This window comes from Chelon labrosus, assembly GCF_963514085.1.
Source record: "Chelon labrosus genome assembly, chromosome: 1".
Taxonomy (NCBI): domain Eukaryota; kingdom Metazoa; phylum Chordata; class Actinopteri; order Mugiliformes; family Mugilidae; genus Chelon; species Chelon labrosus.
Window position 1 is genome coordinate 15778350 of NC_140337.1, and position 25510 is coordinate 15803859.

The 25510-nt window shown below is 43.9% G+C and overlaps 1 protein-coding gene across 5 annotated transcripts in view; it reads left to right on the plus strand.

The window, feature by feature from the left end:
• LOC311500671 (nuclear factor 1 B-type-like) overlaps nt 1–19560 on the plus strand; it is a gene marked incomplete at its 5' end in the record, with an annotated part of 64479 nt that extends 44919 nt beyond the window's left edge. For 2 of the 5 annotated variants that reach the window (XM_084562213.1, XM_084562210.1), the window contains 9 exons: nt 212–280; nt 2891–3011; nt 3511–3632; nt 7156–7287; nt 7503–7687; nt 9993–10131; nt 10469–10551; nt 14483–14571; nt 18216–19560. In XM_084562213.1, the coding sequence (XP_084418339.1) occupies nt 212–280; nt 2891–3011; nt 3511–3632; nt 7156–7287; nt 7503–7687; nt 9993–10131; nt 10469–10551; nt 14483–14571; nt 18216–18348 (1073 nt within the window). In that variant the 3' untranslated portion in view covers nt 18349–19560. Of the gene's footprint in view, nt 1–211; nt 281–2890; nt 3012–3510; nt 3633–7152; nt 7288–7502; nt 7688–9992; nt 10132–10468; nt 10552–14482; nt 14572–18215 lie in introns of all 5 variants that reach the window. The other 3 variants (XM_084562209.1, XM_084562211.1, XM_084562212.1) reach the window with 3 other exon arrangements.
• Nucleotides 19561–25510: the final 5950 nt, after the last annotated feature.

The window sequence follows — 25510 nt, forward strand, 5'->3', positions numbered from 1 at the left end:
CAAGCAATTTTTCTTTCTTTTGATTTATTTATTTATTTATTTTTAAATAGGCATACTAAATCTGATGTTATTGTTTCATTTCACACACAAAGAACCACACGATAAGGACGGCAAAACTCTAGTTCTGCATCTCGTAATTTAATACCATTGCTAATGATCACAGCTACAGTAATCAGTGCATAACGTGTGTCCATGGTCCCTGTGTCTGCAGTCTATTTGGAAGACAGTTTCATCAAATCAGGAGTCTTCAGTGTTGCAGAGCTGGTGCGAGTGTCCAGAAGTAAGTACGCAGAATGTCGTATTCTTTTGCACTCACACACCCTGCACACCCACACAGGAGGTTTCAGTTATCCTTTCACCGGTTAGACCTCGCGTTGAAGCCGGACGGAGCTAAACGGGGACTCACGAGAACATAAACGTCCGTGTGCTTGGAAATATATATCGAAAAGTGTAGCAGTTGCAGCACGAGGCTGGAAAATGTCAATGAATCGGTCCGTGCATGCTCACGTAAGAAGAGGTCTCGTGGGGTGGGATAACCGGAAACACCCGTGTGGATGTGCAGAGACTGATGTGTTGACACTCGCCTGCTACACAAAATTCATTTTGCATTTCGGAATATTTACTGAAACCTACCGTACAGCTGTTGTGTGGTAAATCCAGTTTGGCCAGATTTTGCAATAAGAGGACGCTTGTGTGCGCAGCTGTCTGCATGAGCCTGCGTTCATCTGTACAGACATGTTTGCGCTCTGCAGAGCCGTTGACGGTTGCTCTTCCAGGGAGCGCTCTGATAACCGAGGGCACGTCGAGGCATCGTTTACTTGCGCTGCCTCCGAGCTGGGGCTGTAACTGTAGCGAACGCGCCTGCGGTGCACAAAGGCTGCAGTCACCTCCGACAACCTGTGTTTAAAAGAAACATACCTGTGCCGTGGTTGTCTGTGTGTTGAAGCACGCACCAGGCAATTCCAGTCCTGTGGTTAGGCTCGGATTGATCCCACTAAAATAGACATTTACTGAATGTCTTTATGAATGTTAAATTATTACTGAGCTGCAGCTAGCTTGACTAATAATCATTAATAATTTAGTAAAAATCTAATTCCAGCTTCTCTTTTTTATTTTAATGTGGTATTAAACTGAATATATTTGGGTTTTTGACTCTTGTTCAGACAAAACAAGCCATTTTAACGTGTCATCTTGGAAATTGCTGAGTAGTTTAAGCTATTTTATAACTTTTTATACACCAGAAATTAGTAAAGAACAGTAATAATGGTTATTTGCTAACTTTAAGTGTGGACCGACAGTTTTCTTCATTGTTCTCTGAAAGACAGAACCTGCTCCTTTCGGTGCCCAGAGACTGGATATCATTTGAAAGGCCGTGTTTTTGTTTAGTGTTTAATTTGCCCCCTGACCAGATGGCCTCTGAGCTGCCATGTTTGCTCTCATGTGACCGAGCCTGCTTTCGCTAAAGCCGACTGAAGTTGAGCTGGAATTTTAAAAAGGTCGACGGACGCACAGGAATTGTCACTCACTCAGCCAGTCACTCCCTGGGAAGATATCTAAGCAGCCGCTCGTCCGTCATCGCGCTTCCCTCCCAACTCTCCAGGCTGTTGAGACATTCTTTGAAGTCCATCAAAGGGGAGCTGCGGAGTTCAAGGCTGGCTTGCGATCCAGCATTTTGACGGGGACACTCATTAATGCAACAGGAGCCTTGACTGCGAGTGTAAAAATATTTTGTCAACAGAAAACGCGGGCATGCGCGGGCAAACGAAACTACTGGGCTAAAGTTGGGCACATATTTGTGACAGTACATTCTCCGTCTCTTCCCTTTGTACAGTGAGATGAGGTAATTTTGGCAAAGGGTTGCTTTTATTTGCAGCATCATTGTTCCATTTACATTTTTTTTTTTTTGGCTTAAAAGTCAAAGCCCAGATTAATAAATGAGATGATTGGCAGGGCGGCCAAGTGGCATCGCAAATATTGTGCCGAGCCAAGAAGAGAGATAAAGAGAGACCAGCACACAGAGAGATGGTTGGGGGGGTATCCTCAGCCATGAATGAAAAAAAAAACAAAACAAACAATAGTCTTGTATTCAGCGTCCTCGGGCCGGATGCATTCCTCCACAGACAGCTCGGTATAGTAGCAGCGGGTAGGGGCCTTTGCCAGGGCTACAGTGGGCTGCCAGGGCGGAGGCTGGTGGAGGGATCGTGCCAGTGGTGAACCTCAGACCACAACAGACGGCGCCACACACTCCATCCTCTCATCCACTCCAAACCGACCAACCGCTCGAGCTGCAGGCTGCCTCGCGGGCCACACACTGGAGAGAGAGAGAGAGAAAGCAGAGAGAGAGAGGCAGCGTGTGAGGATGGGTGGTGAACGCCTTTTGTTCTGTAAACACAGGCCTGGCCTCCCTTGAAACAATATCCCTCACCTTAACCGCAGCGGGAAAAACAACCCCTTATCCACTGTAAATCATTGTGGCTGGAAAGTCTCACGGCGGACTGCGGAGAAGGGGAGAAGATGTTGATGAGTGGGGAAGATCGCTGACAACACATTTAAAAGGCGACTCAGATTATCCTATCTTTCACCAGAGCGAAATTATTCATCCATACAGGCAAAAACGCTCTACTCGAAGACATTCTCCCCTGCAGCCACAGACTTGTTAATCAGTCCCAGGCAGGAAAAAAAAATCCCTGCACTGGTCAGACAGTTAACCTGTGAATAGGGAGCACTTAATTTAATACGTTAGGCCTCTAAGCGCAAAGCATCAATAACAGTCAGCCGAGCTACTGTGCAATTAATGGTGCGTCTCTTGATGCAGTAATAGGACAGACAGTACTTCATTTGACGACGCGCTGACATTGAACTCCTTTTCCTTTCTCTGTGTCCTCTGCAGTGCCCATCACCCACGGCGCAGCGGTAAACTTCTCCATGGCTGACATGCCCAGCCAACCTTACTATCATGACCTGAACTCCAGCGTGGGACTGCACCGCTCCCTGTCCTCTCCTCCCGGCAGGTCGGTGAAAGTTATATCAGCAGCACCTGATTTACACACGGTTTCGGTGAAAGGGAGTGTGCGGCCTTTTAGCTGGAAAATGCTTCAAAGTTTCTTGAAAAGCATTTTTAAACATGCTCTCTTTTATTATCTGGCAAAGAGAGACACGATACGATCAAGTCATTGTCTGCATGTAGCTATAATCACAAGATTGCTTAGATTAGCTTAGCATGAACTCTGTAAACACGGGTATGTAGCTAGCCTAAGACGTGCGCATACCAGCACCTCTAGATATTTTTAGCAAGTCGTATCTCAACTGAGATGCTGATCTTTATGCTAAGCTAAGCTAAACATCTATAGACTTACATCTAACTCTTGGCAACAATGAGAATAAGCGGATTTCTTCAGCCAATCTGTTTAACTACACTTCCACATAAATCAAGCATGTTTCCGTCTTTAAAGCTATTGTTCTCTCAGAATGACTGCCGTTGTTAATCCACAATCTTCTCCATGTGCGCAGCAAAAGGCCCAAAACCGTCAACTTGGACGAGAACATGGACACCAGCCCGACAGGACCTGACTTCTACTCCTCACCTAGCTCACCAGCCAGCAGTCGGGCAAACTGGCACGACAGAGACGGAGGTGATTATTTTTTCTTTTATTTGACCACTTTTATTTACCTTTGGGTGTTTTATCAAACATGACGCGCTGCACTTTGCCGGCAACACCCTCCGTCGCATTCATTCAGTTATACAAACATGTGACTTTTCACAGCTCAGTGTTGCACTGATCATGTTGACGGAAGTCACTGAAGGATGAGAAGATCTTCCATCCTTGCGGCATTCAAATAGATTTGATCAAAGCAAACACCTCCCGTTGTTTTTCTTACATCAGCACTTGAATTCTCTTTAACTCTCAGCTTAGTCATAAGCCACTGCACCCATTCCCTTTTTCTTTACAGATGATCTGCATCTGGTCTCACTCTCCACACATGAACCTGCTCAACCCTCTTAAAATACGTACCATGTCAGAGATAGCTCCAGGCGTCAACAGTTGTATAAATGTTTAAACCCATCTGAACTCCAGTTTGAATGTAAATCCGTATTCTCCTGCACCTGTCGCTTTTACACAAAAGAAACACTGGATTCCTCAATGCGCGGTGTCTGTTCAGCAACACACATATGGTCGTAACCAGGCGCAGTAGCACGCCTGGTATTGTATTCAGCCTTTTAAGTCTGAAATGTGGTTCTGGAGGCGCCTACTGTACGGGAATTACCACAGAGGAGTACTTTGAGTACTCTGGCAGGTGTAAGTACGTCTGTGGACGGATTTTCTCCACAAATAGTCGCGACTTTACCATTGTGTAGCTGAGATTAAAGCGAAAGCTCAGTTTGAAGATGGGTGTAGTTCGAGTACTCACTCAAGTACTAGGAGCACAAAGTACTTGAGGATGGGAACGTCACCATTGCCGTTTTTCTTCAAGCTAGAGAGCTGTCAAACCTTAAGTGTATAATTTCCTTTATAAACAAACACCTGACATAACTAATGAGTTGTTATTTTTGGGAGAAAATTCTACTTATAATCCCGGAAAATCGGGTGATATCTATCATATAATTGATGAAATCTTACCTGGCTGAACCGGCGCTTCATACTTCAATTTGTTAATCACAGATTATATGACACAGACCACATGCACGTCATTAACAGAGGCTGTAGTCCTCACCGCAGTGGCGCTGGTTCAATTCTAACTCGTTGAAAGGTCACAACATACCTTTAAAAAAGGAAAATAAATCCAGCTATACATCAGAAAAATACCTATCAGTCGATTTCTGCCCATGACGTTAATTTTTTAATGCTTACAGCTTGCAGGGTCGGAACACGATAGAGCTGTGTGCATCAGATAAACCTGTCTGCGTGCCCGTTCCATTGTGAGAGAGAAAGTGTGATTCTCCCAGGACAGCTTGCATGTCTCATTACGTTGTCTCCTGGTGCAGAGCAGAACCCGTAGCCCTTTTAATTAAGGCCTCACTGTCCCATGTTTCCGGATCATTCTCACTCTCTGCTGACTCCCTTCAACACTCCGCTGCCTGCATTTCATCTGGATTTAACCGACGATTTTGTCTGACTGCGACAGACAAAATCACCGGGAGTAAATCCTCGCCGAGGCCCGCTGAAGCTTCAGTTTGAACTTCAGACGCCGCTTTCTTGTTTTGCTCTCTTGTAGTCTTTTTTTAATTTTAATACGATAAGTAGAGTGGCTGCGAGAGGGAAAACACCAGATGATGCACAAGAGACTCAGCCCTGGCGGGATTCAGCCACATCCCAATGTGGGTTCATGAAATTTCAGCATTTCCCCTTGCACAAGGCCCGAGAGTATGGCTCTGCGTAAACTTAGACACTTGGGGTGAGGAGAAAGGGAAAGCAGTGGGTAGGAAACCCTCCAAAGACGGCCATTATTCTGTCAAGAGAGAATAAATGAGAAGTGGGGTGATATTGAACCCATATGAGTCCTCCCAAGTGCCAAGCAGTCATTTTGTGCACATGGTTGTCATTTGACAAAACCTAACTATGTAGTGGAAGAAATTGTTTCTCTCTTGTGTGTAGCTCAGGGAGACCGCTGCAGACTGGGTTTATTTTTTTTTACACACAGGCACACATTTTAATAAGAGAAAAATCAATCCTCAGGACAATCTATCTGGTCTAAATATAAGGACACGTTGGATCTTTTTATTTAAAGATTTAAAGTGTTTAATTAATGGTCCGGTTTAATTGCTCGCGGCAATCTCTGAAGGAGTTAATTAGCGGGAGAGAGGAAAAGCAGAATGCCTCCTCTGCAGGAAATATTTCCTATTTTTAATGGAAACATTAGGCGGCGATATAAATCTTTTCAAAGGTATTTCTCCCTCTGACACAAAATGAAAGCACTTAAGCCTGTATCCTCTTGCAACCTCAGACTGGGAAATCCCCCCCACCCCACCAACCCACCCACCCACCACCCCTCCCGAATTCCAGCCACCTTTTTCGCTCTCTCGTCTAGAGATGACTGATTTTTCCTGTCACTTGGGTGGATCCTTCCCCGTTGTTGGGAAAAGGGAGGGAAGGATGGTTACCACTATGGAAATGCCTCAACAACAAGGTTTACACAGCTTGTTTTTTTTCGGGGGGGGGAAAAAAGAGATGGATGATGTGAGACGTATACACACCCCAAGAATCTGTGACAGAGCAGAAAAGCACTTGATGAATGTTCATAGAAGAAGCACAGGCAGACATAGACCATTGCCTCTCGCATCTATTTGTTATCACGTTCCCTTCAGACTCCGCGTCTTACCATGGAAAATTGAAAACCGCGCAGCCGTGACAGCGCAGCGTTGCTCGTGAAAGTGCGGCGCGGCAATAATGAGCAACTTGTAAGTTTAGTTTGTGCTCACACTCCTCAGTTTATTTCCCCAAACAAATTCCACGTCTTGCGCCGAGCCTTCAGGATTATTCATGGGGAATTACAGCGGCTTGACAGGGAGCGTGTAAGGCCACGCCGAGCAGATGTAACGGTGTAATATTCTATTTAAGATTACGTGAAGGGTCTTGAAATTCTTAAACCCTATTTGAGCGACCAGCTGCTCTGCAACCGCGTGTCACATCGCTGGATTTAATTGTCCTCTTTAGACATGACAACACTTTTTTGTTATTTTATTTTTTCCTGCCGCCGTCCAGTGAGTTACACTGACTCCAAAGGTTATATGTGATTTTAACTCTGGGGGTGACAACAATTCGCCAGGTCCATTTTTTCACACTGTGAAATGCATTTGCTTGCGAAATAAAGGGGTCCCCTGATCGCGGTAATCCAAAGTAGATCAAATTCTGCTTAATTTTACCCATAACTCAATTTTGGCATTTAATTCCTTTTATTCGTGAGAAATGGGAGCGTTTAGTTGAAGCTTTAGGGAAATGTTTTGATTGATATCCAGCTAAAAATCTGAAAAGAAAAATTCTTTTATGGATCCAGCAACACAAGAGTCACAAAACTTGTCACTTCCATGTTTCTCCCATCAAATCGTAGTCAAATATGCCATAAGAGGTTATTTTTAAGATGCAATGCGCATGATGGAGGGCACATTTTCTGACCATTTATGTGTGCGTGTGCTTTTTTTTCCCCCTTCACCAGCAGACATGTCCTCTCCTACCATGAAGAAGCCGGAGAAGCCGCTGTTCAGCCCCACCTCCCCGCAGGACTCCTCTCCACGACTCAGCACTTTCCCTCAGCCTCATCACCCAGGACTAACAGGTGTAGGACACAGTGGTGAGTCACCGGTGACTTTAAACAACAGCTGCCTTGTTAAATCTGGAGCTCTCCTCGTGCACACAGTCAAAAAAAAAATAAAAATCTATATTCATACTTACTTTAGCCCCAGAGATCAATGATGATTGCTTTATCTCAACTCCCTCTCACACAGTCAATCTTCCTCTCTGCTCTTGTGCATGTTTTTTTTTTATTTATTTTATTTTTTCCTGCAGTTATATCAACAAGGAGCCCCCCTCCACACTCACCGCTGCAGTTCTCGGCCTCGGCCATCTTGCCCCCGGCGCCGTCGCCCTACTTCTCGCACACCACCATCCGCTACCCGCCTCACCTCAACCCTGCTGATCCCATCAAGAGCTACGTGCCGTCATATGACCCGTCCAGCCCACAGAGCAGCCAGGTTGGTCTTTTGTGTGTTTGTGTGTGTGTGTGTGTTTGTTGAAGGCAGTAGGCCAGTTTTGAGGCCAGAAGTCGGAGGGTGGTTTGGCACAACTTTCACGGCCTCTGGTCGTTCTTTGTTATCGCGTTCGGCTCCACTCCCATCTGACCTCAAGAGATTAAAGATAAGATAAATTAAAGCATGCATTTGGAACTATTTCATTACTGCCACGCTGACGCAAGCAGAGGATCTTGTCTTGCCTCCTTCTTTTATCAGAAACCCGCTCTTTTTATTTGGTTAGAGGCTCGGTGATGTCTTTCCTAAAGTGTTTTTGTCTCGGGGCTGATTTCAGATCCAAAAAAAATCTAAAAATACATTTTTTTGCAAACCTCAAATCGGACATTTTGAGCTCTTCAGCACATTTTCGTGGACAAATACCTCTTATTTTAGAGCTTGGACTGTCTGCTCTTTGTGTTTGGTTACAACACTGGTGCGAGACAAAACCAACTTATTCAACGTTTAATTACTTTATTAGTTTAAAGAGGAATTAAGCATAATTTACACAGAACTACATTTTGCAGACAAGCTGAACTTTTATATCCTCTTCATGTGACATAGAAATGTGTATTCTTAGTTTGATATAACGCCAGGGCAAAGGTTACAGTACATTCCCAGCACTGTATGTAATTTTGCTAAAAAAAAAAAAAACCTAAAACAACCACATGACTCCATAAAAAAGTCGACCAAACTGAGGCGATCGCAGTCACATGTACAAAACTGTATCAAGACATAGAAGTAAATCAAATAGCTTACGGCCTTTATACATTCAGAGTGCACACTGTGGCCAGTGTGTTGGAGAGAGTGAGCAGGCGTCTCTATAGATGAGAGAGCCGTGTGATATTTATGTGAGTTTTATATCCCCGCTGTTCTCACTGTAAACAAAGGCCTCGTAGACGGCTCCATCTCCAGAGCTGGGAGCGGGTTAGCGGGGAGAGGGTTGGGGGGGGGGGCGGGGGGGGCGGGGTGGACTGTTACTCTAGAGAAAAACCGCGGGGAATGATAAAGGTTGTAAATATTTGCCGTTGCCGGGGCCCGGCTCTTGTGCAGAATTAACTGGCCCTCTGCTGGGGTGCTGGAGAAAGGAGAGAAGAGGGGGGGTGGCGAGGTGGGGTCCGGTAGGGAAGAGAGAAGACCAGTTGGGGGAGGAGGAGGGAGGGAGGAGGGGTGAGGCTCAGCAAATAACACAGCGCTTATAATCCCATGGACGAGTGCCAGAATGTTTTTATGCTTGCTTTAACGCAGATTATATTACACTCTAATTAAACATTCTATTCACATCGGAGGGAACCCTGTGGACACAATTCTTTTCCAAAAAGGCCTGTTTGAGTTTTGAACTCGGGGCAGCCCTGAAACGAACGCCCCAGACAGTCTCCAGCCGTCTGAAAGAGTAGCTCCCACTAGCTTCCTTTATTTCTTTCTCCACATATATATATAGTCTCTGTGCCTCGCTCTCTATACCGGCGCATTCACACCATTGTAGCAGGTCACTCCACAGCTCTCCCTGTCTTTTCACGCCCGGGTCCTCCTAAATTCCATTTATGAGCGCCATTAAAATCATTGTTTGGAATCATGTAGGAAATCCATTGTCGGTGACTGAGGATCTATTGTTGCTTTTGCCCCCCAGAGTTTTAGTAATAACTGTGACAAGACAGCGGCTGAAAGTGCTAAAACCTTTTCTTCAGGCGGAGCATTAAGTGTGAGAGTGAGTGGTCCGGCCACCTTTTGTTGTTATATATTTATTTAATTTTTTTCCTAGTTTGTCAGGGCAAAGCGAGCTGTTATGTTTCCGCCATAAAGGAGGGGCAGGCAGGAGGCTGGATGTTCAGCTTGTTTAGTGCAAAGCGTTTTTTTTTTTTTTTGTGTAAATGTGTAGCTTGTAGCGTGCTTGTCTTAGTTTATTGAGATCTGCCCAACTGCACATTTACAAGCGAACAAGGGCTTGTAAACATAAGTCACTGGACACAGCCTCTCCTCTTATAAGGTTACAGGTTTTGGTGGCAGACGAAACAAATGCGGTTTTTATAGTGCACATTAGCAGGATTGTTTTTTTATTTTTTGTGATAATCCAGCTGTTATATTTTTGGTTTTAGCCTGGTAGCTATTACCTCTCGAACGCCACACTTAAAATAGAACAGAGACGTTTCAGGTTCCACGTTGTTCTCATCGTGCTAAAAAGTCATAAACATTCCTGAAATGCGGGCTGAGTATCTGATTCTTTGAAAGCAAACTAATTGTTTTTCTCTGCTTGTTTCTACCCCGCCTGCAGCCGAACAGCAGCGGTCAGGTGGTTGGAAAGGTCCCGGGCCACTTCACCCCAGTCTTGGCTCCCTCCCCACACCACGGTGCTGTGCGACCCGTCTCGCTATCCATGCCCGACACCAAGCCCATCACCACGTCAACAGAAGGTGAGCTCCACTAGATACCCACTCTGCTCATTTCACAGCCCCCGAGTCTGTATCACTGCAACAAAATGAGAAATAAAACAACTGGATATGAGCTAAATGATTTTTTTCTGTTGTTTAGTTACTTAGTTATATATTTGTATTGTTTAACAAATTTAAAAACACAGATATTTTCTAACTTAATGATTTCTAGTGGACTTCCTGCAAGTTACCATGTTCAAGTGCAACTTACAACTTCTACCAACATGTGAATTCCTGAATGCTAATTGTAATTCAAGCATGTATTTCTGTTTTTTTTCCTTTTCTTTTTTGTTTTGTTTTGTGATGGCATGCTACCCAGGCTACTCAGCCCCTGGCACCCCAACGGCTAATCGTTTTGTAAGCCTGAGCCCTAGAGATCCCCCCTTCCTTCACCAGCAACAGGTGAGGCCTCCTCCCCTGCAGCACTCATCTCACCTTACTCCTCTTATCCTGTCACTTTCTGTCCCCGAGTCTCCGCACACACACATCAGATGGGGAAATCCAGTCGCACTCTGAATTTGATGTGCAGGAAGCTTTAAAAGCTGTGAGGTCAAGAATAGTAATAGACCTCATAATCAAATCTGTTGAAATTGTACCGTCTTTGTGCTGGTATGTTAATTATAGTGTTGCTAAGACTTCTGACTCAGCTTTGAAAATAAGTCCTGATGTGCTTGCATATTTCCCGCACACCCATTAGCAGCATTTACTAAAATTATAGCCGTTTTGTTATAGACAAAACCTACTTTGTAAGATTTAATTTTGAGTTTAAAGTTGACAAACCAAAAAAAACAAAAAAAAAAATGCAGCTTTTTCCTGAGGTTGCTTTTAAAGACAGAAACACAGGTGAATGTCACTGGGATTGCGTGGCCGCTACTCCGAAGATGTAAGAGACACGTGGGTGCTTTTGGCTCAGTTTTCTTCACACGTTATCTTAGAAGCTCTCTCCCGCACACACACACACACATGCCAAATGTAACCAGTTAACCCCCCTGTCAGTTACTGCGTAAAACCAGAATATGCAGCGCTGGCGTCGCACGGAGGCCCCCGAAGTAGCGGTCCTAGGGCGTCCTGGGACAGATGTGGCGGCCCCGTGTGCGCCTGTGCGCGGGTGTGTTTGTGTGCGTCTGTGGGGTTAGGAGTGTTGCGGTGTTGTCGGACGAGAGAGAGAGTGTGCTCTCTCTCCCCCACCCCGTCTTACTGAAAGCGCTGGTCTGAGGCCAAGGCTTTTCCAACCACAACTAATTGAATGCATCTGCACGCAGCTACATAATGATCGCTGGGTTTCTCCTTGGCTCACTTTTTTTATTTTTTTTATGTTTAGCAAAAAAATGACAAAGCTGGCCTCTGTTTCCTTGCTCCTCTTTCTGTCTCCCTATTTCTCTCTCTCTGTCTATTTTTTCCCATTTTTCCTAATATCAGAGTGGGCGAAAAAAAATAAAAAATAAGAGCGAGAATGTTTGTCAGCAGTCGTGGGATGCTTTTATTCCGCCCGGGAGGAGGAGAGGGAGGATTCACTTGGCTGATGTCGTGCAGTTTGTCTTCCACATTTTCTAGTAGCCCTGCTACTTCTTTCATTGGGGCACAAAGTGACTACACAACACAGAGACAGTCTGAGCGTAGCTGCATGAGTTGCTGAATTTTGTCCAAAAGCTTTGCTCCCAGAGGCAATAAGGCCTTTTTGTTCCAGATTTTGAAGTGTGAATCAGCCAGATATATAAATATCCTCCTAAGGAACACAGTGACGTAATATAATAATACAGAATAAAAAGATAGTTAATCAGTAGAGATTTATTTGATAATCCTAATTATACAAAAGTTAATTATCCTGAAACATCTTTCCGCGACTGCCAAAACAAAACCTAAATTATTTGAGGGCCCTAGCAAAAGCAGCCGCATCATCCTCAGTCTGGGAAGCGTTTTTTATCAAAAAGACAGTGGCTTAAAACGTGAAAGAAGACTGAAGGATTTCTAAGCACACCAAGAACACCTTTCTAGGAGGTTATTACACGCTATATCCCTATGAATAAGCGCTCTTGTCGGCTTAAAGAACTCCAAACAGTCCTCACACCGATTCATCATGCTTCTGCTTGTCACAGTTGTTTTTGTTTTCTGTGGTTTGATTTAACGGCCTGGGATCTGGCCTCTCGGAGCGGGGAGAGACACCGAGCCAAGTCCCTCAGGACTAAACACTTTCACCGAATACTCCGTCATTGTCCTCATCTGGCAATGATGTGTTTATTGTGCGGGGTCCGTGAGGCTTCACTGACACTTTTAGTTGTTTAGCCGTCAGTTGCTAGGGTTTGCTAGGAAAGAGAAACACATCACACCCGTCGGTGTGTGAGAATATGAGAGGGGTTATAAATTTGGTTAGCAGTAGGTCCAGACCAGGGAGATGTGCTCTTCTTTGTGTGGCCTCACGATTATGGAGGCGTCTATTTCTGCTTCTGTTACAAACTCAATGCCGTGGTACTAATGATATTTATAGAATTTCATATTTCAGAATAACTTTAATGTGATTACTTGGGGATAACGTTTAAAATGTAGGGCTTGGAGTATTTTAAAATATGGCACCACCAAAATAGAGCACCCAAAGAAGTCCCTGGACACACACACACACTACACTACACTACACACACACACACAAACAGTAGGCTTCAAAAAAACAAAAAACAACAACACCACACGCTCCCACACCTGCTCTATGAATCCCAGGCAGTGAATGTGTGAAAACCCTCCATTCATCTCTCGCCTTGGTTAACCCCTCCAGGGAATGCCACCATCTAGCATTCCGCAGGGAAAGATCCGCGATCAGATGTCATTTGGTATTATCTAAGGAAGGATCCTAATCCACAATCTGCCCGCATCTGCTTGCTAACGTTCCCCGGCTCCGTCCTCTTTTTTTCCCCCCGCTGCCCGCGCTACTCTGATGTGTTGGTGGTGCCAGCGGACAGATGGCGAGCCCCTCGAGGAGCGGTGGCACCGAGCGTCTGGCCCAACCCGCACATTCTCTCCAAGCTATTGTCAGGCTGCAGAGAGTGCGGCGGCGGCGGCGGAGGTGGCGGCGGCGTGGGGGTTTAGTCTCCCAACCTCTAATAAATACAAAGAAGACACACTGAATGGAACAAGTTTGCATTGTTTCCACTTCAGTTTTATTAAAGCAATAGGTCGAATGAGAGTTGATTCGTTAAATTGAAACCAAGTGAGGGTTATCACGTCAGTGTAAAGCCTTGAGATTAATTCTCTCTGCTGGTTGTTTCTTGCCGCTGCTTCCACAAAAATGCAACAAAAACACATCCCCGCATTTAAGTGCGGCTTAAGTAGAAAACCATGATCGTCCCCCTGATGCGTTCATCCAGGTGCTGGGAGGGAAAAGAATGCATTTCTTGACCGCTGCAAATGGCTTTGAATATTCAGCGTATGCGTGTATCTGATTAAATCCCTCTTAAGAGCCTCTGCGAAACGTCCGCCGCTGCACGCAGAGTGCTAACAGTGCAGTTTTATCCCGATGCATTACTAAATGAATGTGTTGACCACAGGGCAAGGTTAGGTTGGTATTGGCAGAGATAGCTCTCAGCTGGATTGCCGACACGTGCGCTCGCATAATGCATGCAAGAGGAGACGCAGTTTGTGTGTGGAGTTTTTTTTGTTGCGGTAATTTGTAAATCTGTATGTAAGCTTGGCATGTCTTAAAACGGGGGGGAAAGGGGGTTAGCGCGCACATCCGTGTGTGCGCGCTATCTTCGTGTGCGTGTGTATGTGTGCTGTTTAACTTCATTGTAATTGTGACCCCCCCCCCTCCCCCTTCCTAATCAATAAAAACATTTAGCTAATGAAAAAATGTCTGCATGCTTGAGGGCATGCGTCCTGAATCAGTAAGAGCACTTATTATAGTGAAGCAATCATTATCGACAGGGTGCATGCATCCAGCGGATTGCATGGCTTCGTTGGCTCACCAGGTAAAAACAGTAGCGACGCTTCACAGGTGACCTTTCTGTCATGATGCCACTCACATTTTGTAACTAACTAACTTTTTTGCTTTCAGGTTAGCCGTCACCACTAACTGTGACTGCATGCTTTTTCTTTATAAATATATATATATATATATCTGTTTTATCCATGACTGTTAATTTCCCCAAGCAAGTAATGAAAACACTCACTATTTCCATGTGATCAGTAACAGTTTGGACTCGTTTCGGAGTCATTTTGATTTCTGCTGCTTCTTGCCTTAGCTTCTTCTGCATGCATGTGTGTACATACAGTGTTGAGTTGTAGTGTAATCTGAAGTGGAAGTTGTCTTGGCCCAGTGAACTGACTGCTAGGTTTCAATTGACAGCTGAGGAAGTGTGACTGGAGCGTGACTCAAAACGGCAGGCATTATGGCCCCAGTGCCACTGACGACACTTTGGGGATTACTTGGCAAAGGTAACCTTTTCATTCTTTCATGTCGTCTCTCTGTCTCTCTTACACCACATTCACACACGTGCTACCGTAACATGAATAACCTCATATAATGTATGTATTTTTTATTTTTTTTTTGTATTTTACATCTAAATTCACATATAAATGCAATTATCTGGGCAGTGGCTGTGGGTGTACTGACTGCAGTGAAACATTCGTTTTAACCTTTTGGACTTTTTGGGATGAGGTCATGCACATTTCCTCATGTCTCGTGTTTTCCTTTCCCTCCTTTCTCCTCCTTCACGTTTTTTTCTTGTTTAAATTATTTTCCACATTTCCCTCTAATTAGCGAGATCGTTCGGTCCGCGACGTTCTTCACGTGGCTCGGTGCGCCCTTCCACCTGTTCTCTACCGTTCTTGAGCCGCGGTGCAATCGATCAAACGCGAGGGAAGCGTAATATTTCTCAATCTACGAGGGGGAAAGCGATAAATATTAGAACTTTCCGTCAAATTTGTCATTACCGTGTTTCATTGCTCCGTAATTCCTCGCCACAAAATGACAAATATTGCAAAATGATACAGCCTCTGAGTTATGGCTTTCCTCTTGGATTCACACCCAATAAAAACAAAATATACGTATTTCATAACACAGACTTTGATGGGACTAATGAGAACACGTGAAGTCGAGAGAATCAAAGGAGTCATTTCAGGTCAGATTTGCAGCCATGTGAGGATAATTTACCGCCCGTATTTAAACAAGCTTAGCTTTGTTTGACTTTATGCTCTAGTCATGCTTTACTCTCCTTAACTTAAAGTTACAGGAAAGCCGTCCCTCCCTTCTCCACCCCCCCTCCTGCTTCCATACTGTACGTCTCCCTCTCTGGGGGGAAAAACCTGAACCGTTTCACCACGGTAGAGCGAGCAAGCTGAGCTAAGCCTTTTCCTGTTACGTCTCTACTTTCCCCTTTTCCCTGGATGTGAGGGAGCGTGTGTGTGAGTGTGTGTGTGTGCGCGCGTTCAGGTCGTTTTGCGCTCCCTGGAGTTGCAAACGTTTTTTTTTTTATGAAACACAAACGCACGCGGCAGAACCCCCCTTCAACAGGCCTCCTAATAGGCCGGTAGAGGTAGCAGAGAAAAATGTCCCCTGCAGCAGCTTGAGGTCTCTTTTTCCACCCCAACCTACTCCTCCTCGCTTCTCCACGTGACTGTACAGTAACAAGTACAGATAAAACAGATCACAACTGAATCCAGTTCTTTTTGCTACGAGGATGGGATGGTAATTCTATTATATGTTTTCCTCTTTGATGGATTATTTACGCCGAACCGGTCAACGTATAGATGGAATCAGTCGGATTTCTCTTTTTTATCTCGCTTGCCCTTTAAACGGAGCGCTCCGCTATGCCTCTTCAGTGCTAGCCCCCAAATTAAAAAGCTGCCAGACTCGCATGTTGCCATTGTGCAGGAAATGGGTCAGCAATCCATTAAGATGCCATTAGATAATCTAATTTGGGGAGCTAATCCTTAAACGAAGCACGCTGTATGCCCAGGCCGTGCTTGCAGGGAGCAGAATTAGTGAGGTTTGGGAGCTGGACGGGGCAGAAGGAGGCCATCTTGAAGGTTACCTAAGGAAACGCGGCGATGGAGGTCGGGTTTTTAGCCCCGATCTGAGCCGCTTCCGAGTGTCGACAATTAAAGCGACAACTTTCACGAAGGCTAAATGTAAAGAAGTAGTCATTTTAAAGCTGTGCATTTTGACATGATTGCAGCGAGAGGGAGGCGTTTGACACATTTGAACAAAATTACCCAGAATTCCTGCAACACGGCTTCAATAAATTGCATTTTCTGAGAGGCAAAGTCTGTTTGGGCTATAAGTTCATTATAAAGCTGCCTGCCTTAATTGATCTTCCCTCAACACACACACACACACACACACACGAAGCGCACCCACAGAGAGATGTATTGTTTACATAAAAACCCTGCTTAGTGCATCTTTAAGTTATAGGACGCAGATAGGGACTGACAGCCATCGATTTTAACAAGATTAAAACCGATCTGCACCAGGGGGAAAAAAGGCCGCAAGTGCCCTTTTGTAGCTGTGCTGCCCCCTCTAATGTAAGCCATTACCTGAGAGGACTTTCAGGAGGAAAGAGAAACAGAGAGATGGAAGAAGGGAGGGAGGGAGGGAGAGGACGAAAGAAAGAAAGAAAGAAAGACGGCGAGCAGGGAAAAGGGAAAGCTGCAGCCCTTGGCCGCTCTGTGCGTTCTTTGTTCGGCAAGGTAGGAAAAACTTAATCCCCCGTTTCCTGTCCGATGATTTTTGGCTGAGTGAAAGAGAGAAGGAGGGAGGGGAGAAGGCAGGAGAGAAAGAGAGAGAGAGAGAGAGAGAGGATAGCATGAGGGACGGGTTGGACAGGGGGGAAGAGAGGAAGAAAAAAAAAAAAAAAACGGCTCGAGAGGATTAGCCTTGAAGTCTCTTTTTAACACTTTGCGCTCTGAAACGCAGCCTACGACGTGAGTGATGTTTGCTTTTATTGTGAATACATCTCCTCTGCTCTGTTTCTCTGTCTTTCACTCCTCATGAAAGAGCGTGGCTTTTTTTTTTTTGCGGGCCGTGAGGTGAATTGAATTTGCACTTTCATTGTTTTAGGTAAAAGAGCAGTGACTAGCGATTTGTATAAAATGCAGACTGGTTGATGGGTTGCTTTGGCCAACGCAGACAGTGTTGTCTAATAGTTCACAAAGAGCAGCGTCTGTGTTTCACCTCTGCAGAAAAAGCGGCATCGGCAGAGTTTAGTCTTGTCCGTGTTTCGTTTAACTTCAAAACACCTCCTCCTTCCTCCCATCCATCTTCCCCTTTCTTCTTTTCCACTTTTTTTTTTCTTGTATTTCCCCCTTCCTCGCCTTCTTCGGGGTTTCCATTTGGTTTTTAGCTGCACAGTTTGGTGAACCAGTTTGTTTTGGGTGAATCCGACGGCAAAACGTGCGTCGCAGGTATTCTCATGCTCAGTTTTAGGGTGGTGTGAGAGGTGGGGGGGGGGTGTTAGATGAGGGCACACTGGGGGCCTGTGGGGAAGAAAAGGGGAAGGGGGGGCTAATTATCTGACATCTACGTAGCGCAGCACCCCTCGGGAACAACATGCTGTTTGTTCCCGCTCGCGTTTTCAGTTAGCACCGTTGCTCCCCGGGAACAATCACTGTGTTGTTTTGCCATTAGCGTGAGATGAATAGGGATGGGACAGCTTTGTGTAGGGACCCCCACACTTTTTACCCACAAACACCCCACCACCACCACCACCTCCTCCTCCTCCTCCTTCACCGCCGCCAATCACACTCTTCCCCCCCCCCCTCATGCTTCCCTATACTAGCGTCAATGCAGAGAAGAGGGCCTGCGTCACGGCCCCCTCACATGATGTCCCTCAGTGGGAATCAAGTGGAATCACCTCAGCGTAGATTAACAAGCTGCCTTTTATAGTTTTGGCACTTTCCGTCTGATCAAAACAAAAATAAGACCTTGAGTCTTGATGGCTACCAGCAGAGCAGTGATGCTGGTCATTAGCGAAGCAGTGTTCAGGATAATTAAAAGAATGAATCTGATTTTGACTGCATGAAGATCCTAATGGTGATTAATATCTATTCTTCTGTCTGTTTTCTTTCCTCTCTCTCCGCAGTCCTGGTACCTGGGCGAGCTTAGTTCCATTCCAAGTGTCGAACGGGACTCCGATTCTGCCAACAAATGTCCACCAGAACTACAGCATAAACATCATTGGTGAGCCCCTGGTCCCCGCTGAGACAGGGAACTGAACCTGCAGAGGCCGGATGACCCCCAGGGTGGATGGGCGGGTGGTGCACAGCATGCACTACAGGTGTCCACAGCCATGGATGAAACCAGCAAAGCAGCAGGCGCTGCATAACCCCCCCTCCCCCTTCCCCTACCCTTCCTCAATCCCCTCTCACCCCTTCCATTCCCCCTCCCCTACTCCCGTCCCTCCCGATGATGGACACTGGCCCTGAAGAGAAGACGAGGGGTTGGTTCAGATGAAAGAAAAAAGAAGAAGCTTCAGGTCTGCTGTCTCCTCGCCCAGCCCACACACACCCACCACCCACCACCCACCAGTCAGTTGTTGTGTTTGCAGAACTTTTTAATCCATTCAAATACTGTGATGTATAGATGCCTTAATGTTTTATTGCATGACACTCTAGTCTCTTAGTGGCAATTCCTACTATTTTTCCATGTTGGAGGAAGATGTAAAATCTAGATATACACACACACATATACACACACACACACACACACACACATACGAGTGAGGGGGTCTGCATATTGACAACCTCTGCCTGGTGGATGGCTCAGAGACTCTAAGCTCTCCGACTCAGACCTCTTGAAAAGAGGCTTTCCTGCATCAAACAATTCACTGTGTACACCATAGGAACAAAAACTTGTGAATTCAGAGTGTTTCTTCTTCTTCTTTTGATTTCAGTTTACTGTGATACGACTCTTTGTTCAGAAAATGTGTTGAATTTGTTTATTCTTTACTGCTACTTACTTCAAGAATTAATGTAAACACTTATGGTAAGAGTTCAGAACTCTCGGTGCAGTTTTCAAAAAACACTAAATGCTTGGCTTGAGATTGGACCCCTCATTAAAGAATTTGCAACTCCTTTGCAAAAGGAATTAACAAGTAAAAAATAAAAAAAGAAAAGAAAAGAAAAGACGGAGAATAAGAAAATCTCGACAGAGGCAAGTGCAATTGAATTTTTGAAGGGAAGCTATCAGTCTGTCAGCCCTAAGACTCTAAAGGAAGGGGGATAAATATGAAATGTTTTATGGGTGAAATGTTTAAAAATCTGATTTCAGACACATGTCCGTCTCCTCGCATGAGAAAAACATCAAGTGTGAAAGGCAGTTGAAGGCAAGCATTACGCTACCTGCGCAGCGCTGATCAAAACCAGCACTTATTGTAAGCCCTTCCCATCCTAAAGGGGAGATTTTGTTTTTGTAATTTATTTTTTTTTGGGGGCGGGGGGCGGGTCGAGGGGGAGGGAAGTAAAAAAAAAAACTAACTAAACAAACATAAGTAAAGAAATGAGACACACATAGTGTGCGAAGAAAAAAAAAAAGAGGCATTTAATTTTTTTGAAATGCTCACGATAAGATCAAGAGCATATGCATTTGGCCATCAGCTTCTAAAGCTTGTGTTTACGAGAAAGTGTTAAATCATGAAAACCTTATTGTTCATGCAGATGTAAAAGCTTAAAGCTACCATTTGTGCAAGGTTAACTCTAAAGTGGAGGAGGTTGAAAACTGAAATTTTTTTGCGAATCCAGGTGGTGGCAAAATCCCTGAAATCTAAGAAATTGTGCACGGGCATGTTTCGCAGCCATTGCCTCTCCAGTCCCCAGACGTATTTATACAAGAAAAGAAAAAAAAATCTCTCCAGTACTCTTAATTTGCACGATGACATATAGTCCACATTACGTGCCTTGCCTTTGAATATAGAGACATCACTACACTTGTTTTTGCTGCATTTATCATTATAGAAAAAAAAAAATTAACATTTTTATGATAAGAATTGTTTTGTACTCTGAATGAAATTGTTGATTTTTAACTTCATGTACTACTCTATCTCACAGTTACGTTGCATATCAAGGCTGTGTATAGTTGCCGTTTTAAAGTTTGTAATCAACCAGCATTTTTTTTTTTTTTGTTTTTGTTTTTCTCTCTCAGTATTTTGGTGGTTTTTCTAATAACCTGTCATTTTTATTTTTATTTTATTTTTTTTCCTTTTTTTTTTCGATGCTCATTTTGTTCATCTTCCAGTTACTATTGTGGAGGGTGGAAATTCAGAATTATGAAAATTATGCAATACCAAGTTTTGCCTATGTAGGTAGTGCTTATAGATGCGTCAATTATTAGAGGCTAGTTTGGAGATAGACAATATTGTAATGCATTTATTTTGTTGATATCGTTGTTTGTCGTTGTTGTTGTTGATGATGTTGTTGTTGTTGTGGGTGTTTTCCTTTTTTATTGACCAAAGTGGGGACTGCTTTCTATGCAGTGTAAGACAAGGTCTTTTTATTTCTTTTTTTTTATTATTGTTTTCTTTCCTTACGCCTACCGAATGACGGTGACACATGTTCCAATGTATTATGAATTCGTGATTATTTTTTTTTTTAGAGGGAGGGGTGGTATTTTTTTTTTTAGAAGTAAAAAAAAAAATTCACCCTTGGTCTATTTACGGCTGCAAAGTCACTGATTTGGTCTACTGTGACTCTTACTTTTAACTTTCCACCTGGGGTGCTAGCATGTGACCTTAAAGAAGCTCATTTTTTATTATTTTATTTTCCCACGGGAGAGAGACGGCTTGACTTGAGCACGACAATCATTTAATAATTTTTTTATTTTGCGTGTTAGAATCCCATTCTGTCTTCGATCCCTTGGAGCGGGACGCCGTCGCGTGCTGTCAGATCTTACGCCGTACTATATCTACGGATGTCGCCGAATGCAATTCCTCCCAAGTAGATGCCTTAAACACATCAGTGAAGTGGCCTGCGACCTGCGCAACAATCACACACCGACTAATGCTAGTGAGACCTGTCCAAAATCAGTTCCAGACAGGCTCGGGCAAGCCTTTAGAAAGTATTTTATAAGTAGTAGATTTGTATAAATGTATATACGATATGCACATATGTCAGTTCCCTAGCAGAGCCCCACGTAGAGAACGTCCCAACGGCCCATTAGAAGCTTAAATAGAATTCACTAGAAGAAGAATAGAGCACTTAAATAGCACATAGGCAATCATCTCCTCCCCACCGTGCAGTGTTCAGACTAAATCTCTCAGGCGTATTACAGGGCATTATTTATATCAATCAGTATCTTACCTATTCTTTTTAATATTAAAAAAAAAACTCACAGAAAGAAAGAGCAGCTCCGCCGAAGCTGGCGTGACACCTTTTTTGTTTTTTAGTTTTTTGCACTCTTTCCCTACAATCGCGAAAGATCCCTTTCGGAGACGCGGCACCACCGAGAGCTCTCCGGCTCAAAGCAGAGGGCCAGGGAGCGGAAATCATTGTTATGAATTAATCCTCAAGTCAAGCTCAATCTCTCCGCCTTCACCCAGATTTCTTACAAAACAAATTGAAAAGTCGCCCCGTTCTATGTGCACTGTTCTGTCTTGTTTTTTTAGTTTTTTTTTGTTGGTTGTTTTTTAAAAAGAAAAAAAAAGTGCTTTGCAGCCTTTGGCCATCGGAGACCCCACTGAAGTGCATTGTCCCCAAGTGTGTTTGCGTGCGGATGCGTGTGCGAGGTAGAAATGTGTCAGGGTCACTGTGCCGTCGGTGTTTATTTGAATAGGAAGACTGTACATAAAGGTAAAATATCCCGATCGCGTCGATAGCAGTAGTCCGTGGGGTTGAACTCTGCTTTGGCAGCTTGCGTGTGCGTGCGTGTACGTGGGTGAATTCGTGATCGAGTGCCTCTGACACTACACAGTGAGAAAAGATGAGGGTCTTTCTATTGAGGAGAAAACTAAAAATAAAAAAGAAGCCTGCCATAGGACAGGAGTTTGTACACTGTAAAACTTTCTGGGGGGAGTTCTTCTCTGAAGCCCTTATTTGTAAATCTTCATTTCTGGGGAAAATTAGTCAATTCCATTTTAGGAAAGATACAAAACATTTATTATTATTATTATTATTATTTTAAGAGGCTGGATTTGAGTTAGAACTCTCCAGTTTCCCCTGATTAGTAAAATCTAAAGTGTTTTCATCAGGTGTTGTATTCCTGTATGTAAAGATTTTTTTTTAAATGGGTGAGAAATATTCTAAAAAAAAACAACAATGAAGGCTTTTTTTTTTTTTTTTTTTTAATTATTAATAATATTATTTCTGAACTTGGCTAGCGCTTAGATATTTCCATTTGGGAAAACACTTCATGAATATTTGCATTGTTGTTATTTCATTAGTGTGGCCATAGCGAGTGTGACGTGTGTGTGTTTTGTTTTTAGTTTTCATTATTTGGAAATGGGTGTGAATTCTTGTCCGACAAGATCGCGAGCGTGTTTCTTGTAGCAGCTGGGAAGTGGCGTCACTAGAACCAGTAGAGAAGAGGCCCCCGGGTTGCACCTGACCTAAAGCGAGAAGCAGGGTAAAAAAATCTGCAGTGGCAAACGTCCCCCCCACCCCACCCCCACCACCCGATGAATCAGTCGGTTTATTGTTGTGTTTCCTTTTCGTAATTGTTGCAAGACGACCCGGACCGGTGCTACGTCTCGCCGTGTACCTGATTCGGCCGGGCCACGTCGCTCTTTTAAGAATAGATCAAGGCATCTCTCGGTTTTTTTTTGCACATGCCGTCGCACAGCCTGACGTACTTTAGCAAACCCTCCATTCACACTACAAACAAGACTTTATAATTTCAGGTGCTTTCGTAATACGTACCAGCTGAGGTTGTGTGTTTTCGGACATGTGTTTTTAATTCAGCATGTGTCAGACGGAAATTTTAATCAGTGTTCGACCCGTCAGCAGCTTTGGGAGCCCCGAGACTTTGAGCTTATTTTTAGAAAGTATTATTACACTGATCACTGCGATCGCGGAGAAACAGGACGACGTTATGCAAGGAGGACCTGTGGCGCTCATGCAATATGTGTGATTTTAACTTTTGAACTGAATGTCACGCATTTGTGTCGGGGCGATGAGGAGGAGGAGGAGGGAGGGCGTACGCATGCGGGCTTCAGTCTTCATCTTCATCCTACACGAGCAATACACATCTTCCATACTTTGGCTAGCTGCTAGTCACTCGGCATCAGGTTGTTATAAAAACATGAAAACCAGCATTTTTACAGGAGGTAACATTCACCAAAAGGAGACAAAAAAAAATAAAAAAGTGAGTAAATAAATAAGATAGCAATGCAGTGCCTGTTCGAGCTGTCCAAGTGTCTGTTGTATATAACTGTAAAATGTGATGGACTTACTTTCCTGTGTGACGAGAAAACAAAAACGGCATCACGCAGAACAGAATGTGGCAAAGTCATCTGCTCTTTATTGCTTCTTTGATGTTTTATTTTTCTGTGATTTACTCTGTTCTTTTTCATTTTGTCAGCACACACTGATGCCCACGTCAGACTTGTTCAAAAAAAACGAAAAACAAGAATTTGGTAGGAAATGTTCTTTTTCTTTTCTTCTTCTTCTTCTTCTTCTGAGAGAGGGGAGTAGAGCGGGAGGGTCAGTGCTACATTAAGCCCGGTGAAAAGGATGGAAAAATGTCTTTTAAAATAAGAATAGTCGCCATTCTTCTTCTCTGCAGGGCTGATTTTGTTTGTATTTTTTATTTTTATTTTTATTTTTTGGGAGGGGGGGGGCTCTTGTGGCACTTTTACTTCCCTCTGCGCACACATTTCACTCTATTTTAGGAATCATGGTGGAATTATATATATAGATATATACACATGTATAACGAACAACAACAACAACACCAACAAAAACAATATGTAAACAGTCTCCAGTAGTGATCGTAGTTACACTGCAAGTGTGTGCAAAGGTCTATGTATGTATCTGAATGTACGTTTTAGAGGACTTTTGGAAAACTTTTTTTTTTTTTTGTTTCGCTTTTTTTTTTTGTTTGTTTTAAATCTTTTCATTTACAGTTTAGGAGCCACAGGTGTCCATTGTGAACTGTATAGCGAAGGCCTTGATATCCCTTCTTTTATTGAGTTTAGAAACGCCGAGCATTAGGCGATGCCTTCAAGCTGGTTACATATTTGGTGCAGGGGCTAAAATTGCCACAAGATTAAAATCAGTGTAAATAAAGGCTCAACTTTTTGTGATTGTTACTGTTATATCCAGCCTATACTGCTAGCAGCTGTTTTTACTGCAGTCAATTACTGGAAGTGGATATATTTCCTATGCAAAACTGTTTAAACAATAAAATGAGCTATGCTACAAAAATGACTTCGGCACTGTTCGTCTTTCTTGTGTTTGTTTTGTTACGTTTCATCCTCCCTGACTTTGAGGGATAGCAAAGAGGCTGATATATGGATATGAAAATACAAATCGCATGGAACAGTCGAGGTTAACGGTATACACATGAAACCTAGGACGCAGCATTTACGTGGATGTCACTTCGATACGTACCACCACTTGAACACTGTTCCAGACCAAGCGCGCCCTCGTGGCAACACCAAAGTGGTTGCTCCTTGCATCCTGGTGCCGTTCGTTCGCCAGGCTAAGCAATGCACCTACACCCTGCCACCCGTACGATGTGTTTCAGCATGGGACATCGTGACTGGTCTGCAGCTCTGCAGCCCCACACAAAGCAAACTGTGATGCCCTGTGTGTTCTCTCACACCTTTCTATCAGAACCAGCATTCACTTTTTCAGCTATCCCAGCCAGAGTGGCTCATCATGTTGCATGTGACCACACGGGCCGGCCTTTGCTCTCCATGTGCATCAGTGAGCCTTGGCCCGCCATGAACTTTTCCTCTCATTCCTTAGTTGGATCACTGTTGATAAGTACTGGGCTCTGACCCAGTTGTCTAGCCGTCACGATTCCATGTTCACTTGCTCCCTAATGCATCTCACCCGCTGACAGGTAACATGATAACGAGATCATCTCTTGTTTGTTTGATTTGTTCTTCTGATCTGTTCTCACGAAAAAAGGAGACTCACTTTATACATTAGTATGAGCGTCTCATTGTAAGCTAACAAAAACACAATGATAATCGTCAAAAGAGATTATGCACTAATGAAAATTCAATAATGAATACTGTATTCCATTTCTGCTAATTGAGCCCCGTACATCCTACCATCTGGACCTTTAAGAAGCAGCCTGGAAGAAAGTCATCACGCCACATGCGACTCAGTCACACAGTAATTGATTTGATTGAAACTCAGACATCTGACCTTGCATGATCTGATAACATTCACGTCTATTTTTATTATGTGTCTATTGCAAAGCAAAATAACAGTTATG